The 17,696-nt window shown below is 38.7% G+C and overlaps 1 protein-coding gene across 3 annotated transcripts in view; it reads left to right on the top strand.

Annotated features, from left to right (window-relative positions):
* Nucleotides 1-17,696, top strand: part of IMMP2L (inner mitochondrial membrane peptidase subunit 2) — an 876,168-nt gene that overhangs the window by 843,251 nt on the left and 15,221 nt on the right. For 2 of the 3 annotated variants that reach the window (XM_047694954.1, XM_047694953.1), the window contains exon 7: nt 9,190-9,226. The exons of the other annotated variant lie outside the window; for it this stretch is intronic. In XM_047694954.1, coding sequence (XP_047550910.1) covers nt 9,190-9,226 — 37 coding nt within the window. The remainder of the gene's footprint in view (nt 1-9,189; nt 9,227-17,696) is intronic. 3 annotated transcript variants of the gene reach the window in all.

Raw genomic sequence — 17,696 nt, 5'->3', positions numbered from 1 at the left:
TGTCTCCATGGCATTACCCATTCTGGATATTTCATATAAATGAAACCAAACAATATTTGACCTTTTTTTTTTTTAAGATTTTATTTATTTATTTGACAGAGAGAGATCACAAGTAGACGGAGAGGCAGGCAGAGAGAGAGGAGGAAGCAGGCTCCCTGCCGAGCAGAGAGCCCGATGCGGGACTCGATCCCAGGACCCTGAGATCATGACCTGAGCCGAAGGCAGCGGCTTAACCCACTGAGCCACCCAGGCGCCCAATATTTGACCTTTTGTGTCTGGCTTCTTTCACTTAAAAGAGTTTCTCTTTTGAGGTTCACCCATATTCACTTATAAGTACTTGATTCCTTTTTATAGCTGAATAATATTTCATAATATGTATAAATCACCTTTTGGTTATCGGTTCATCTACTGATGGATTTGGGGTGGTTTCCACTTTACGCTATTGTGAATAGAGCTACTAATGCATATTTCTGAATAAGTATTTGTTTGAATACGTACCTATTTTCCATTCTTTAGTATACATACCTGGGAGTATAATTGCTGGGTCACAAGGTAATTCTATGTTTAACTTTTTGAGGAACCACCAAACACTTATTCTCTCTGTTTTAATCAGTATGTGTTCAGTCCTGAGAACCTTCTTGCAAAGCCTTAATAATATCCAAGAGATCACATTTACCCTTCTGTATCAGAACGTATGCTCTGATTCACAGGCAGTTAAGGATCTAAATAGTAGACTTAATTTCCCTTTCCCTTAATTTTCCTGGAGCCTTACTAAACTCTATCCTCCACTGCAGTTCTTTTTTTCTGTATTACATCTGTTGTTCTCTTTTGTATCTGATTTTATCTGGGTTTACAACATCTTCATCCAGTGGACAAGGCTGCCAAATACTTCCTCCTTTGTCTCCTTGAGATTGTGTTCTGTCCCTGCCAGGATCCAATTATTCTAAAATTAGTCATCATCCAGAAAAACAAATTCTAGTCTGTTTCTCTTTTTTAGCTAGCCATTCATTTGTATGTGATCTTTCCTTTTTCAAAGGCAAGTACTTTAGAGAAAAGGAAGGAAAAAACTTACTCCTGTGTATTCCAGGGTTTTACAAGTCTATTTCACAAGGGAAATTGTTTTATATTTTTACAAATGTGTCTTTCTCCCACGGCCAGTCATCAGAAGTTGTGGTATCTGTAGTCTCCTATATTGGGGATACTTGTCCCAGGTAGGAAACCTAGCACCTGGTAGAGAAAATGGTCCACAAGCATCCGTCACCAGCACATGACCTCCTACTTGCTGGGGTCTCTCTAGCTCTTCTTCTGTCACTGCTACTGCTGTTATTCTGGAAGCCCTGGGTTAACCTTCTGTCATAAGAAACTGATTCCTGTTAAATAGTTCCAGAGGCTCAGAAGTTCTTTCATTTTTTTCCCCTTTGCTAGGAAATTCTTCTCCACATCAAACTCACATCAAACTGGTTTGATTTGTGCAACACCCGTAGGGCATCTTCCTCTCTGGATTATTTTCGTATTCTCTTTGGAATCCTCTATCTTTTCTAATAGTTCAAGTGGAAGAGAGGCCTTCCATAAGCCCTTTCATTTATTTATTCAGTTAATATTTGTCAAGGCTCTACAGAGTCCATGTTTTCATAGTTTTACAGCGTAGTAAGTGGATTTGGACCCAGAAAAATTAATAATTATCTATTACATAATATATACATATGAATACATATGATCTCTGATACATGCAATGGAGAAAAGCAGCACAGGGTAAGGAAAACCAAGCGAGAGACCAGAGGATGCTATGAAGGCCATGGAAAACTTTCCTAAGAAGGTGACATTTGAAACCACTTAGGGGCTTAATGCAATAGTCCTGGTAAAACATGATGGTGTCTCAGACTAGAGTGGTTGGGTAGATGTGATTTTCCTCTGCTGTGTTCTCTTAAAGCTGGGATATCACTCATTATTAAAGTCCACAAAACTCCTGCCCTTCTTGAGAAGTAGACAATTCAGTACATATAAGGTATCTTTGGTTTTCATTCTTCTTTGTCACAAATGGAACTTGTAGTCTTATGTTATTCCTATGTTTTCTCATAAAAACTGTTACTTTTACGTGCTTAACCAGTTAATCTCAGGCTTGAATGTGATGAAGTATCATCAGTAGGTACTGTTTAAAATGGAGCTTCAGAATGCCTGGATGGCACAGGCAGTTAACCGTCCAACTCTTGGTTTTGGCTCAGGTCATGATCTCAGGGTGGTGAGATCAAGCCCCCATCAGGCTCCATGCTTAGTGTGGAGTCTGCTTGAGTTTCTCTCTCCTACTCCCTCTACCCCTCCCCACCCCCCGGATTGTGTATGCTCTCTCTCTCAAATAAAGAAATAAATCTTAAAAAAATAAAATGAAGATTCAAACAAGCACCTTGGGTGATTCCTATGCTTATGTCTTGGACTGCATTTTGGGAAATGCTGCTCTTAGCCAATCCGTTTTAATAACAAAATCAATAAAAATAACTAATGGTTATCAAGCAGTGTCTGTCTTCTGATCATCATAACTCTAAAATAAGGTATTGTTAATATCAGGTTAAGTTTTGTACAAGTTCACACAGCTTATCACAGGCAGATCTGGTATTCAAGCCTATGCTGTCCTACTTCTTAAACAGTGCTAGTTCCTCTGTACCATATTGCTAAATTAATAAATTATCATATTACTAGCAACTAACAAAGAGATTATTAAGTGATTACAAGTGGCATTTAACATATCTAATAGACTATCTTGCCATCCATAGGAATAAGTGATATTTTAATTTTCTGCTTCTAGCAGTTTTCACACTGGTTCGAATTGCTGAGTTATAATGCTTCCTAGAAAGAGCTATTTGAACCCCTAGCAATACTCTATACCAAAAAATAAAATAAAATAAAATCTTAAATCACCAACAAGGTTTGACCCTGCTTTAATAAGACTTCAGCTCCTAGAATCAAATGCAACTGCTCTAATGAACAATCCACAGATGTGAATCTGAGAAACTATATTCAGCAGAGCCCATTTTTTTTTTAAAGATTTTATTTATTTATTTGACAGACAGAGATCACAGGTAGGCAGAGAGGCAGCCACAGAGAGAGGAAGGGAAGCAGGCTCCCTGATGAGCAGAGAGCCCGATGCGGGGCTCGATCCAAGGACCCTGGGATCATGACCTGAGCCGAAGGCAGAGGCTTTAACCCACTGAGCCACCCAGGTGCCCCAGAGCCCATTTTTAATAACTGAATAAAAAAATAACTGCAAGAGCAATATAACAACAGTAAAGAAAACATGGAGGCTCCATCAATATGATGGATTGAACTAATATGAAATTTAACCCCACCATAAGCACTTAATATTTTTTTAAAAGATTTTATTTATTTATTTGACAGAGATCACAAGTAGGCAGAGAGGCAGAGAGAGGGAGAGGAGGAAGCAGGCTCCCTGTGGAGCAGAGAGCCCGATGTAGGACTCGATCCCAGGACTCTAATATCATGACCTGAGCCAAAGGCAGAGGCTCAACCCACTGAGCCACCCAGGCGCCCAGCACTTAATAATTTCTGACCTTGAAGGGGGAAAAAAAATGTGAGAAGACATGAAAACTGCAGGGGTGAACTCAAGATGTGAAGCTGTCACAGTCTGGAGGATGATCAGGTCCTCACGTCACAAGGTGGGAGATGTGGCATGGTGTGAACTGAGGGACTAGTGACACTCCAAATAAGGCCTGTGCCCTGAAAGGCCTCACCCCTCATTGAAGGGCCAACCAGGAAATTTATCCAGGGTGGAAGGAAACAGCAACTAACTCAGCTGTGTTGACCTCGGGCACTGAACAGTAATAAAAAAAAGGGACTCCCATGAGAAAAAGAGCCTCAGCTCTTAGTCTATAGTCTAAACATCACCTCAGAATAAAAAATTAAAAACTACATGATGAAAACATCCACCATGAAGTTGGGCCATTCAGCAGGTAAAACAAACATGACAACTAGCATACAAAAAACCAAAACACAAAACCTTAAAGTACAAGAATGATCTCAAAGAGACTAACATAATGTGTACTTACAATGATGAAAGAGATGAAAAACAGGGATATGCCCCAAAGAAAAAGAGGCCATTATGAAAAAAAGTAGACAGGTTTTAAAACAAAACCTTTAAGAAGTAAAAAATACAGCAGCTTGAAATTAAAACTTAATGGACAGGTTAAACAGGCGAATTAGAGCCTCCCCCCCAGCCCAAAAAAATCAGTAAACTGAGAACTAAGTGTAGAGAGATGAAGGATTGCAAAATAACAAGGCTAAAGTGTATGAATAACAGAATAAAAGAAAGGGAAAAAAATCATGTGATACCACCTTAACCTTCTTTTACTTTGATTTTGTTTTAAATAGCTATTTAAACTTTTTCTAAAGGAAACATTCACTTTAAAAAATCTAATTCCAGGGTTGCCTGGGTGGTTCAGTTGTCTGCCTTTGGCTCAGGTCATGATCTTGGGGTCCTGGGATTGAGCCCTGCATCCAAATTCTACATATGAATGAAATCATATGGTTTTTGTTTTTCTCTCACTGACTTCTCTCACTGCACAGTATACCCCTTAGATCCATCCATGTTGTTCCAAATAGCACTATTCCATTCTTTTTATGGCTGAGTAATACTTTTTGGAGCTATATCTATCTATTATCTATCTATCTATCTATCTATCTATCTATCACATCTTCTTTGTCCTTTCATCTTTAGATGGACCCATGGGTTGCTTCCATAATTAGGGTATTATAAATAATGCTGCAGTAAACATAGGGGTGCACATATCTTTTCAAAGGAGTGTCTTTGTATCATTTGGGTAAATACTCTGTGGAATTACTGGATCATATGGTAATTCTGTTTTTAATTTTTTGAGGAACCTCCATACTGCTTTCCACAGTGGCTGCCCCAGTTTGCATTCCCACCAACAGTGCACGAGGGTTCCTTTTTCCTCTACATCTTTGCCAGTACTTGTTGTTTCTTGTGTTTTTTATTTGAGCTATTCTAAGCATGAGGTGATACCTCACTGTGGTTTTGATTTGTGTTTCTCTGATGTTAAGCATCTTCATGTGTCTGTTGGCCATTTATGGGTCTTCTTTGTAAAAACGTCTGTATATGTCTTCTGCCCATTTTTTAATTGGATTATCTATTGTTTTGGTATTGAGTTGTATAGATTCTTTATATATTTTAGATACTAACCATTTATCATATATCATTTGGAAATATCTTCTTCCATTCAGTAGGTTTTCTTTTAGTTTTGTTGATTGTTTGTTTCACTGTGCAGAAGCTTTTTATTTTGATGCAGTTCCTATAGTTTAATTTTGCTTTGTTTTCCCTTGCCTTAGGAGATACACTTAGAAAGATGTTGTTATAGACAATGTCAGAGAAATTACTTCCTGTGTTCTCTTCTAGGATTTTTATGGTTTCGGGTCTCATAGTTAGGTCCTTAATCCATTTTGAGTTTATTTTTGTGAATGGTGTGACAAAGTAGTCCAGTTTCATTCTTTGGCATATAGCTGTTCCCTCTTCCTAACACCATTGTTGAAAAGACTGACTTTTTTCCACTGCATATTCTTGTCTCCTTTACCAGATTAATTGACTATATAATCATGACTTTATTTCTGGATTTCCTGTTCTGTTACATTGATCTGTGTGTCTGTTTTTGTGCCAGTACTGTACTGTTTCAATTACTACAGCCTTGTAATATAACTTGAAATTCAGAATTGTGATACCTCCAGTTTCGGTTTTCTCTTCCAAGATTGTTTTGGCTATTCAAGATCTTTTGTGGTTTCATACAAATTTTAGGATTGTTCTAGCTCTGTGAAAAATGCTGTTGGCATTTTTTTAAAAAGATTTTATTTATTTATTTGACAGAGAGATCACAAGTAGGCAGGGAGGCAAGTAGAGAGAGAGGGGGAAGCAGGCTCCCCGCTGAGCAGAGAGCCCGATGAGGGGCTGGATCCCAGGACCCTGGGACCACTACCTGAGCTGAAGGCAGAGGCCTTAACCCACTGAGCCACCCAGGCGCCCCTGCTGTTGGCATTTTGATAGTAATTGCATTAAATCTGTAGACTGCTTTGGTAGTATAGACATTTTAACAATATTCTCCCATGAGTATAGACATGTCTTTCCATTTTTTTGTATGATCTTCAATTTCTTTCACCAATGTCTCATAGTTTACAAAGTACAGGTCTTTTAGCCTTTTGGTTATTTGTAGGTATTTTATTCTTTTTGGTCCAGTTGTAAATGGGATTGTTTTCTTAATTTCTCTTTCTGCTACTTCATTATTAGTGTATAGAAGTGCTACAGATTTCTGTAGATTAATTTTGTACTCTGCAACTTTACTGAATTCATTTATCAGTTCTAATAGTTTTTGAATGCAGTTTTTAGAGTTTTCTGTATATAGTATCATATCTGCAAATTGTTACACTTTTATTTCTTCCTTACCAGTTTGGATGCCTTTTATTTATTTACTCATTTATTTATTTTCCATCTGACTTACACTACTATGACTAGGATTTTCTATACTATGTTGAATAAAAGTGGTGAGAGTGGACCTCTTGTGCCTGACTTTAGGTGAAAAACTGTTTTTCCCCATTGAGGATGATATTAGCTGTGGGTTTTTCGTAGATAACCTTTATTATGTTGAGGTATGTTCCATTTAGACCTACTTTCTTGAGGGTTTTTATTATGAATGGATGGTATACTTTGTCAAATGCTTTTTCTGCATCTGTTGAAATGATCATATGATTCTTGTCCTTTCTGTTATTGATGTGATCTATCACCCTGATTTGTGAATATTGAACTGCCCTTGCATCCCAGGAATGAATCACACTTGACCATGATGAATGACTTTTTTAATGTATAGTTGGATTCAGTTTTCCAGTATTTTGTTGAGGTTTTTTGCATCTCTGTTCACCAGAGAAACTGGTCTGTAGTTCCCTTTTTTTGTGGAGTTTTTATCTGGTTTTGGTATCAGTTTAATGCTGGCGTCATAGAATGGAATCTACAAGGTTTCCTTCATCTTCTAATTTCTGGAAAACTTTAAGAAGAACAGATATTAACTCTTCCTTAAATGTTTGCTAGAATTCACCTGTGAAGCTCTCTGATTCTGGACTTTGTTTTGTTTGGAGTTTTTTGATTACTGGTTCAATTTTACTACTGGTAATTGGTCTGTTCAAGTTTTCTATTTCTTCCTACTTCAGTTTTGGGATGTTATATGTTTCTAGGAATTTATCCATTTTATTCTAGGTTATCCAATTTGTTGGCATATAATTTTTCACAATATTCTCTTAAAACTGTTTATATTTCTGTGGTGTTGGGTGCTATTTCTCCTCTTTCATTTGTGATTTTGAGTCCCCCCCCCTTTCTTTTTAATGAGTCTGGCTAAATGTTTCTCATTTTTGTTGATGTTTACAGAGAACTGATTCCTGGTTTCATTGATTTCTATTATTTTTTTATTTCTGGGGCGCCTGGATGGCTCAGTCATTAAGTGTCTGCTTTTGGCTCAGGTCAGGATCCCAGGGTCCTGGGATCGAGCCCCGCATCAGGCTCTCTGCTCCGTGGGGAGCCTGCTTCCCATGCATCCCCCCCACCGCCCCCGTCCCTGCCTCTCTGCCTACTTGTGATCTCTCTGTCAAATAAATAAATAAAATCTTCAAAAACAAATTAAAAAATTAAAAAATAAATTATTTCTAAGCTAATCTTTATTATTTCCTTCCTTCTGTTGGTTTGAGGTTTTGTTTGTTCTTTTTCTAGCTCCTTTAAGTGTAAGGTTAGGTTGTGAGATTTTTCCTGCTTCTGAAGTAAGCCGATATTGCTCTAAAATTCCCTCTTAGAACCTCTTTTCCTGCATCCCAGAGATTTTGTACCATTGTGTTTCATTTTCCTTTTCCTCCATGTAGTTTTTGATTTCTTCTTTGATTTCTTGGTTGACCTATTCATTGTTTAGTAGTACTTTATTTTACCTGCATGCGTTGTGCTCTTTCCAGGTTTTTTCTTGTGGTTTATTTCTAGTTCCGTAGCGTTGGGGGTCAGAAAAGATACATGACATGACTTTCGTCTTCCTGAATCTATTGAGACTTGTTTTGTGGCCTAATATGTGATCTCTTCTGGAGATGTTCCATGTGCACTTGAAAAGAATGTGTGTTCTCTTTCAGGTTGGAATATTTCTCAATCTATCTGTTAAGTCCCTCTTGTCCAGTGTGTCATTCAAAGTCATTGTTTCCTTGCTGATTTTCTGTTTGTATGCTCTGTCCATTCATGTAAGTGGGTATTAACGTCCCTTACTTACTTTATTACTTTCAGTTCCTTTATGTATGTTATTAACTATTTTATGCATAGAGGTACTCTTACATCGGATGAATATTTATAATTCTTATATCTTCTTGTAGAATTTTCCCCTTTATTATTATATAGTGTCCTTTTTTCTCTCTCCTTACTGTCTTTGCTCTAAAGCTTATTTTGTACAATATTGAGTATTGCTATCATGGCTTTCTTTTCACATCCATTTACATGATAAATGTTTCTCCATCCCCACACTTTCAGTCTGCATGTGTCTTTAGGTCTGAAATGAGTTTCTTATAGACCACATATACATGTATTATTTTTTTTTTATCCATTCCATCATCTTGTGTCTTTTGATTGGAGCATTAGTCTATTTACATTCAAAATAATTATTGATAAGTATGTATTAACCATCATTTTGTTATTTGTTTTGTGGCTGTTTTGTAGTTCTTCTCTGATCCTGTCTTCTCTTGCTCTCTTTCATGGTTTTTTTTTTTTTTAAAGATTTTATTTATTTATTTGACAGACAGAGATCACAGGCAGGCAGAGAGGCAGGCAGAGAGAGGAAGGGAAGCAGGCTCCCTGCTGAGCAGAGAGCCCAATGTGGGGCTCGATCCCAGGACCCTGAGATCATGACCCGAGCCGAAGGCAGAGGCTTTAACCCGCTGAGCCACCCAGGCGCCCCTCTTTCATGGTTTTTTTACTTTCTTTAGTGATGTACTTGGATTCCTTTCTCCTTGTTTTTTTATATATATTTAGTACTGGTTTTTGATTTGTGGTTACCGTTAAGTATTATATATAACATCTTCCACATATAGTGCATATTGTGTTGGTGGTTGGTTAAGTTTGAGCCCATCCTTTACTCCTCTTTTGTTTTCTATCTCTTTATTAAGGGTCTCCCTGAGAGGCTCCACTCTTTTCTCAAGTCCAGTGAGTATCTTTATGATCATTACTTTAAAATATCCATGAGGCATATTGTTTGTCTGCATTTTGTTTAGCTCTCATGCTGAAATTTTGTCCTCTTCTTTCATTTGGGGCATATACTTGTGTCTACTCATTTTGTTTAACTCCTTGTGTCTGTTTCTGTGTGTTAGGAAAGTCAGCTACATCTCCTGCTCTTATAAGTAATGGCGTTATAAAGAAGAGGTCCTGTAGTGCCCTGCCATGCAGTGTCCCCTGTGCTCCAGAACCTGACTCTTCAGGGGTGTCTCCTGTGTATGTAGTGTGCATCTTGCTAATGTGGCTGATTTGTATTTGCCTTCAGTTCGGTCATCTGCAATAGCTCTCTTTGCCTTTTGTGGACAGGGTTTGGTCTCTGTGTTGTTAGTGGGCCAGTCTGGGGTTGCCTTGATATTAAGTTGAATCAGAGCAGTAGTTTGCCAGAGTTGCAATGCTCCAAACTGTAAAAATGATCTGCATGTGGTCTTCCCTAGAAGTTTTTGTTGGTGGGTAGGGCCTGCAATCAGACCAGATGCCTGCCCCCCATCCACTGCTGATGCTGCAGTTGAACTGGTATGTGTACCCTTTCCCTGGAGCAGAAGTCCTTGGAGTGCTGACCACTGTCCAGACTGCTTACACACTGCCAAGCTTGTGGTGTTGCTTTGGATGGACTCCCACCCAGGGAGAATTGGAAGGTCTGCACAATACAGGGGCAGGGCACACTGTTAGCACACCAGCTAAAGATTATTCTGCAGTGGTTCCCGCAGGTCATAGTGTATCTAAGTTGGGGTGGGAGAGTGAAATGGTGCCCACCAACCATTGTTCTTAGAGAAGTCTCCCCAAGATACCTGTACCACCAGCAAATGCTCTGAGATGAATAAACACATCTCCCTACTGTGTACCCCAGACTTTCTTCTCCTTCTTCTCCTTCTTCTTTCTCCTTCTCCTCCTCCTCCTCCTCCTCCTCCTCCTCCTCCTTCTTCTTCTTCTTCCTGTTTTTTTTTTTTTTTTTAAGAGAATAAGCATGAAAGCCAGAGTAGGGGTGAAAGGGCAGAGGGAGAGAGAAGATTTCAAGCAGGCTCCATGCTGGAAAGTCTGTTCTGTCAATCTTTGGGTTGTTTTCTGGGTTATTTCACTGATGTAGGTGTTAAATAGGTGTATCAGTGGAATGTGGTGAGCCTCGGATCCTCTCACTCTGTCTTAATTGGAAGTTCAGGAAACTCACTTTTTAAAAATTAGGCAATGCCAGAAACATATTAACTTACTTAAAAATCAGAAAATACAGCCAGGCTTTAGTTCTCAAGCTTTACCTTATATCCTAGTTGTCTGATAGCAGTGTGGAAGCACTGAATGCTGAACCTACGCCTAGAGTTTATGATCAGGAGGCAGAAGGCAGGACCTGTAAATTTGTGTGTCTAACGAGCTCCCAAGTGATGCTGATTCTGTCACTGGGGGTGCATACTTTGCGAACTGCTGCCTTAAAGTAAAAGAAAATAGAAATGACCTATAATGCCACCCTTAAGGATAATGACGTATTGATGTACATCCTTTCGGACTTTTTTTCCTGCAGAAAAAAGTAAGTGTGTGTGTGTGTGTGTGTGTGTGTGTGTGTGTGTGTGTGTATGGAGATGGAAGGGAGGGGACCATTAAGTATCTTTTCTTTAATAACCCAAAATAAGATGGTAATGTTCTTCCAGTTTTATAATTGGCATTTAATATATAGTGTACATTTTTATTATCATTATAGCTATATCATCATTTTTAATGGCTACATGGAATTTTAGTATTTGCAAACTTTCTGTATTGTTTAGTCATATTCTATGTTTCTTGGATGGTCTTTAGCTTATTGTGTAATTTACTCTTGAGTGTAACTTCTGTAATGGAGGTTTGACTTTGAAAAATATCTCTAATATTTTCCTATGGCTTTTTTTTGCTAAGGATAAAACTAAAGGAAAATTAGTAAATTGGTCAGTATTAGGCTTTATTCAGCATCATTAGATTGCAAACATAGTGATTTTTTTGTACAATTAACTCTCTTTTGTAAGCATACCATTTCATTTTGTTCCTGCATGACCATAGCTCTACATGCCCTAAGTGATGATAAGTAGTGTTTCTATCATAAATTGCTATTTAACACAGTACACCAGAATGTAGTGATCTAAAACAACCATTTTATTTTGTTCACAATTGTATGTGTTAGGAAACTGGGAAGGAGTCGTCTGGATGGTTTCTGTCTGACTAATGTGGTAGCAAGTAGAGCAGCCAGAGCTGAAAGATCCAATTCCAACATGGTTTCTTCACTGAGATGTTTGGTGCCCAGTGTTCTTTGGCCTTTACTTTTCTCTCTCCATATGGCATTTCACGATCCAAGTGTCTCAGTGTGGCTTGGGCTTCTCACAGCGTGGTGATCTCAGTTACACTTGTGACATGATAGCTATTTTCCAAGAGGCAAGAAGAAAAAGCTGCCAGGCCAGTTAAGTGCTATGCCCAGAATTGATCAAAGCAGTCACAGGTACCCACCCCCAACCAGATTCAAGCAGATGAAGAAATAAATTCCACGTCTTGAAGGGGAAGTAGGGTGGAAAGATCACACTGCAGAAGAGTTTTTGAGTTGGGAGGTATTTTTTGTCATCATCTTTGAAAAATTAAAAGTTCCACAAGTTGGTTGTTTACATAAATAAGTAGAATTATTTATGTATACGTGCATTGACGATTTCATCAAAAAGTGTAAAAATTTAAATTTAGCTTTTAAAAATAAGTTGCTATGACTAATGAACACATCTAAATTTTAAATATTATGAAATAAATTTTATGCTAAAATTAATAACACATTCCTTTGTCAGCCATGCACATGTGGTAGTTCCTTCCTAACCTAGTCTTGTCTAAGACAGTGTCATTTTTGACATTCTATTTGACAGTCTATCAAAAGATGTTACGTTGAGTTCTTTAAAGAATAAAAGATAAATTAGACATGAGTTCTGCCTTATTGGATCTTATAGAAATCTAGAAGACATGGGGCATAATATATAATTATAAATAAGGTAATGATAGAAACATAGAATTGGGAATGGAAGAGAGGCATTTTTATAAAGGCTTTATGGAAAAATGTCACTGGATGTCAAGGGATGGGTACAATAAGGATGTGGAGATGATGATGATACTTAGAGGAACAGCAGGAGTAAAGGCATAAAGAGAGTAGCCAAATAATAATTGTGACCATTTCAGTTTGGTTGTAGTTTAGAGCAGTGGTGCTCACGCTCTGGTGGACATTCAAGTCAACCTGGAGAACCTGTACGGAGCTTGTATAGGGTACAAGGTAAAGGAATTGTGAGCAAAAAGAATCGAAAGATCAGTAGTGGCCATATACTGTGATAGTTCTTGAATACCAGGCTGCACATCTTTTGTGTTAGTAGGAAGTGAGGAACCATTGAAATGTATTAATCATGAGAATGACCTGATTGAAGCCAAGCTTTAGAAAATTAATCTGGTACCAGAGAATATAGCAGATGGAGCAAAACAGGTTGAAATTGGGAATTTGGTATAAAGATGACTGAGGAAGAGGAGATCTGAATCTGTCCCTTAATGATGGCTGTGTGAGTGGAAAGGAGCAGAGGAATTCAAACAAGGAAGAATCTGTTAACTAATTTGATAAGAAGATGGTAAAGCAAAGACAGAAGTCTAATTATGGATCTAAAGTTACGGTTAAAGCTGGGTAGCTAGAAGCTAGGGTAAGATACTCATTTGATAGACTTGATAGTTGAAAGCTATCAATGATAGAATTGAAAGCTGGTGTATTGTGTACATCATGTTTGTGTAATAAAGAGGACACCCAGAATCAGATCTGGAGGTTGAGAGAAAGGTAAAGCTGGAAATAGAGATTTGAGGGATTTTTGCCAGAGTAGGACTTAAAGAAATGGCAGTGGATGAGTTCACCAAGGGAAAGCATATAAAAGGAGGAAAAACAAACAAACAAAGAAAATATAACCTAGGAAAATACTTACATTCAGGAAACAGGTGGCTGATAATGAGGGTGCAGAACTTTACAGTGTGTTCAGAGCACTAAGAAGAGAAGTAAGGTAGTCATTAGGGTGACTTTCTAGCTGGGGATGGTCACAAGGTTGAATACTTCAGAGGAAGGTGGAGACTGAAAACATTTCCCTGGAAATGTTGGTCTTTAAAAACACAGTTCTGTTGAATAGTGAAAAGAGATGCCAGCAAAGGTTAAGGAATGAGTCGGTGGTCAGGAACTGGCACCATTTATAATGATTTATTTTGCTAAGAAAATTCCTATTTCCAGTGGCCCTTTTTTTTTTTTATTTAAGATTTTTTTTTTTTATTTATTTGTCAGAGAGAGAGGGAGAGAGAGCGAGCACAGGCGGACAGAATGGCAGGCAGAGGCAGAGGGAGAAGCAGGCTCCCCACCAAGCAAGGAGCCCGATGTGGGACTCGATCCCAGACGCTGGATCATGACCTGAGCCGAAGGCAGCTGCTTAACCAACTGAGCCACCCAGGCGTCCCATCCAGTGGCCCTTTTAACTGGTATTGTAGAGCTGGGAGAAAAATCAAGAAAATATTGGTCATTTACCTAAAAGCCATTTTTTTGTGATCTGTCAGATAGGTAATTTAAAGCAACATGGAGTCCTCCTCTCTCTCTCTCTCTCTTTTTTTGTTCACTGCTGCAAATGCCTTTTTACCAGAGGCAGAGGTCTCTTAGGGATGTTACCTTAATCCAAAGGATTTCGTTTTTATTGAGCTCATCTTAGTACATAGAAAAACTCCTTCAAGTTCAGCTCTACAACAAAAAATGAAAACATAACAAGCCATGTCCTTATTGCTGTTGGAGACAGAGTTCCTAAGCAGTAAATTTATTGGGACAAGATTTCTTGCAATCATTTTTATAGTTATAAACCAGTATCACAAGTTAACTGAATAGAATTTTTCTCAAAGGCAAAACTACTAATTGGATACCATTAACAGTTACCAATGGGATGGTATATATTGTAGCTATTTCAATACCTCATCTTTTTATCTCTTGTTATTAATGTATTACACCTCAGGCTTCATCTGTACCTGACTTATTATGGGGCTGTCAGAGCAGTTAGTGTGTATCAGGTCTCTGTGCTAGAACAATGCAAACTTTACAGCCTTTAATTCTTGTGGCAACCTCACAGAGCTCATATTGTTGCTCCCATTTTGACAATGAGTAAAGACTGAGAGAAGTCAACTAACTTACCAAAAATGAAATAGCTATTAATTTTCCGAGTCTGGATCCCTAGATGGTTTTCTGACCCCAAAGCTTATGCTCTCCACATGCTGCTTATCAATGGTTCCCCACTCTTCTTCCTTGGACCATATGTACATCATGGTATCCCAGGAACAGGGACAGTGTGCTACTGATGCTGAATTATCAGGATTTCTGATAATTAGAGAGGATCTCTTCTGACTTTCTGACTGAAGAATAAGTTTGGATTGGTTAATCCCCTCCATCCCATTGAGTTAACATTTCTTTAATGAAGCAATTGTCTTTTCAAGTTATAGAAGACACGGAAAAGCCACCAGAGAAAAGAAAAGCAAAGGAAAAGGAAAGTTAATTGTAACTGTAGTTTCATGTGTCAGTACTAAATCCAGTGGGCTAAATATGGCCAGGGATTTTCATGAAGAGACTTCATCCAAGGACAGGGCAGTGTCTATTCGTGGTGCTTCGTGCATACCATATTCCTCTCCAGTTTTTTAGAGGAAATGATTGATGACAGCTTCCTAACAGTGGGAGGGTGTCACATAGCATGCATGAAGACAAGAGTGCCAAATCTGTGGAACCTTCGTCATCAGGATGATTTATAAAGCATCAGAAGTTTTCATTGTAAATCTCAGCCCATTGCACTATCAAAATCAATCTATGTATCACACAAGTTTGCTTATAAAAAATTGCAAATTAGAGTCAACAATTGTCTGAGTTAGTGGAATCGTCATGTATATCCATAGCAGTGGATACTCTCTAGTTAATTCGTAACTCTATACTGGAAAAAAATAAACTTGTTTCTGTTGTATTTTCCTTAGGCTACTATTGAAGTAATCACCTTTCCCCAGGCATAGATACACAAATGTAAAGAAAAGAGACATGCTGTAGAATTAATCAAGCAAATAGCATTTGGAATATAGAAATTTTAATAGGTTTTTGTCTGGGTCTTTATAGGTTCTCTAGGATCAGGAAGAAGAACTAATAATTGTAAATCACCTTTAAAACTGCAGCTATTTCCTCCCCTAGTCTTTGCTCTGTTCTGCTGTGCCTAATGTCAATGCTTACCTTTTTACAGCTGAGCAATATGACTCTACTTGCACAGAAATCTCATGAGCTCTGGTCTATGGGAGCATGTGTTACTGTTAAGGAAGTTTATTCCTGCATACAGCTGGTAGCTTTCTAGCATTATCTTTGAAATGCTGTGTTCCCCTAGGTGTCTGTCCTTAGCACTCTTACTTTATTCTTCTCTGGGAGAGCATTTTCATTCCCATGAATACACCAGATGATTCCTAGATCTCTAAGTTCTACTTCACAAAGTTGCCTGAACTCGCAGAGAATGATCTGTGACATTCTGTGACATTCAATAGCAATCTCAGATTGAATAATACAAAACTGAACTCATTGTTTCCCTAATCTGCTCCTTCTGCCATGATCCCTCTGCTGTTAAAGTAATTACCATCTTTCCAGACAGGGGAGAAATCAGTCTTCTCCGTAATTCCTTCTTTTCTCAGTCCCCATGTCCAATCAGTTGTGAAATTGTATCCAATCTAAATGCATATTGTATCTATTTCACTTCTTTGATCAACATTTTTTTAGCTTCTTTGTATTTTCATGCCATAGCTTTAGAACGTGAGACAGTGTCCACTTCAAGAAGCTCACACCTAGTAAGAGAAATAATAAAATAGACTATCCATGGACAGTATGATAATTACTAGTTGTCATTAACTAAGCACCAGTTGCTGAGACTGGGAGGAGAAGGTGGAAACCTTCCACCTCCAGGAGGAAGTGGTATGTAAGCTACATCTGGAAAGAAGAAGCAGGTGACCTAGGTAAAGGGCAGAAGAAAGTCTTTCAGAAGGTAGAAAAAGTAGTATATGCAAAGGTACAAAGATGTGAGAGAGCAAGACCTGTTCAAAAAAAATGTAAGGGTGATCCAGGTACATGTTAAGGAGTACCAAGGAATAAAGTACATTTATGAAGTGTTGTGTACACTGTGCTATGAAATTGGATTTCATTCTCAAAGCATCCTTTCCTTCTTCTTCCCCAGAACATGATCATATCTCTTGTCAGCACTCTAAGCCAAAATCTCCTGACTGTTCTCTTTCCCTCTACTCTTGCCTTTTCTTTCCTTAGATTGTAGTCAGAGGTGGCACCCCTGTTAGAATTGAAAACCTGTCTCTTTCCTAATCCTTCACTGGCCTGTATTACCAGATTACACTCCCTTTCTGCAACCCCCACTTAATGCCAAACACATCCCGTGGATCAAGTGTGTGACAACTGTCCTCCCCTCTAAACTCCTTAAGGCCAGAGCCCATGGCTCCTCCATCGCAGTAGATTTAGAATCCATGTCCTATACTTGGTACATAGTAGGCTTTTATATAGCTGTCTCATTGAGTAAAAGGAATGCACTTTAGGGTCTCCGCATTTCTTCATTTTCCAAGTGCTTTTATGCACATGGACATAACCCCATCGCTGTCATCAGCACCGGCTTTCTTGTCCCTGCCAGCAAGTGTTCCTTACAGCCCAGTGGCTTGTCACATGCCCTGCTGCTACACAGCAACAGCAGTTCCCAAACAGAGTGGTACAGATGTATACAAACCTTCCTGTGCAATGTTTGTTTTTTCTGCAGAAAATGAAAGGCCTCGCTTTTCCCTGAGGTAAAAGCAGGTTTAGAAAGCACTGATGCAGGGCCCCTTGCCAACCTTTGCAATTTCCAGGGCTCTACACCTCATTTCACTGACAGGTATGTTGAACAGGGCTTTGGGCTAGGAGCCAGGGCTAGGATTTGCATCCCAGCCTCAACTAAGTAGGTCCCTACCTGTAGGCAACATTTCCGGGCCTTGATTGCATCACCTTTGGAATTAGTACTTAGAATTAATTCCAAATATCCTTGTCAACATTCTTTTACTAGTATTTTCATGGTAGCATATCAATCAGTTATCTTGCAACAAAAATACAAAGCCATTCTGATTTTCTTTTTTTCATCCTGACTCGTTTAAGCAGAAAAGGTGTTATTGGAAGGATACTGAATAATCCACTAAAACCAGGCAGAGGAATTGGACAGTTAGCAACATAAGGTACCCTTATGTTCACCCAGAAGCAGGGCGATGAGTTTGGCAATTGGTATCACTGGACACTTCCTCCCATTCATCTCTCTGCCAGTAACTCTCATAGTTTCCGAGTCTCTGCATCGCTCCCTCCGTGTTCAGAGTCCCATATGTG

This window comes from Lutra lutra, chromosome 11, assembly GCF_902655055.1.
Source record: "Lutra lutra chromosome 11, mLutLut1.2, whole genome shotgun sequence".
NCBI classification, from domain to species: Eukaryota; Metazoa; Chordata; class Mammalia; order Carnivora; family Mustelidae; genus Lutra; species Lutra lutra.
The sequence above is the reverse complement of the archived record's forward strand: the minus strand, read 5'-3'. Positions and strand labels throughout refer to the sequence as shown.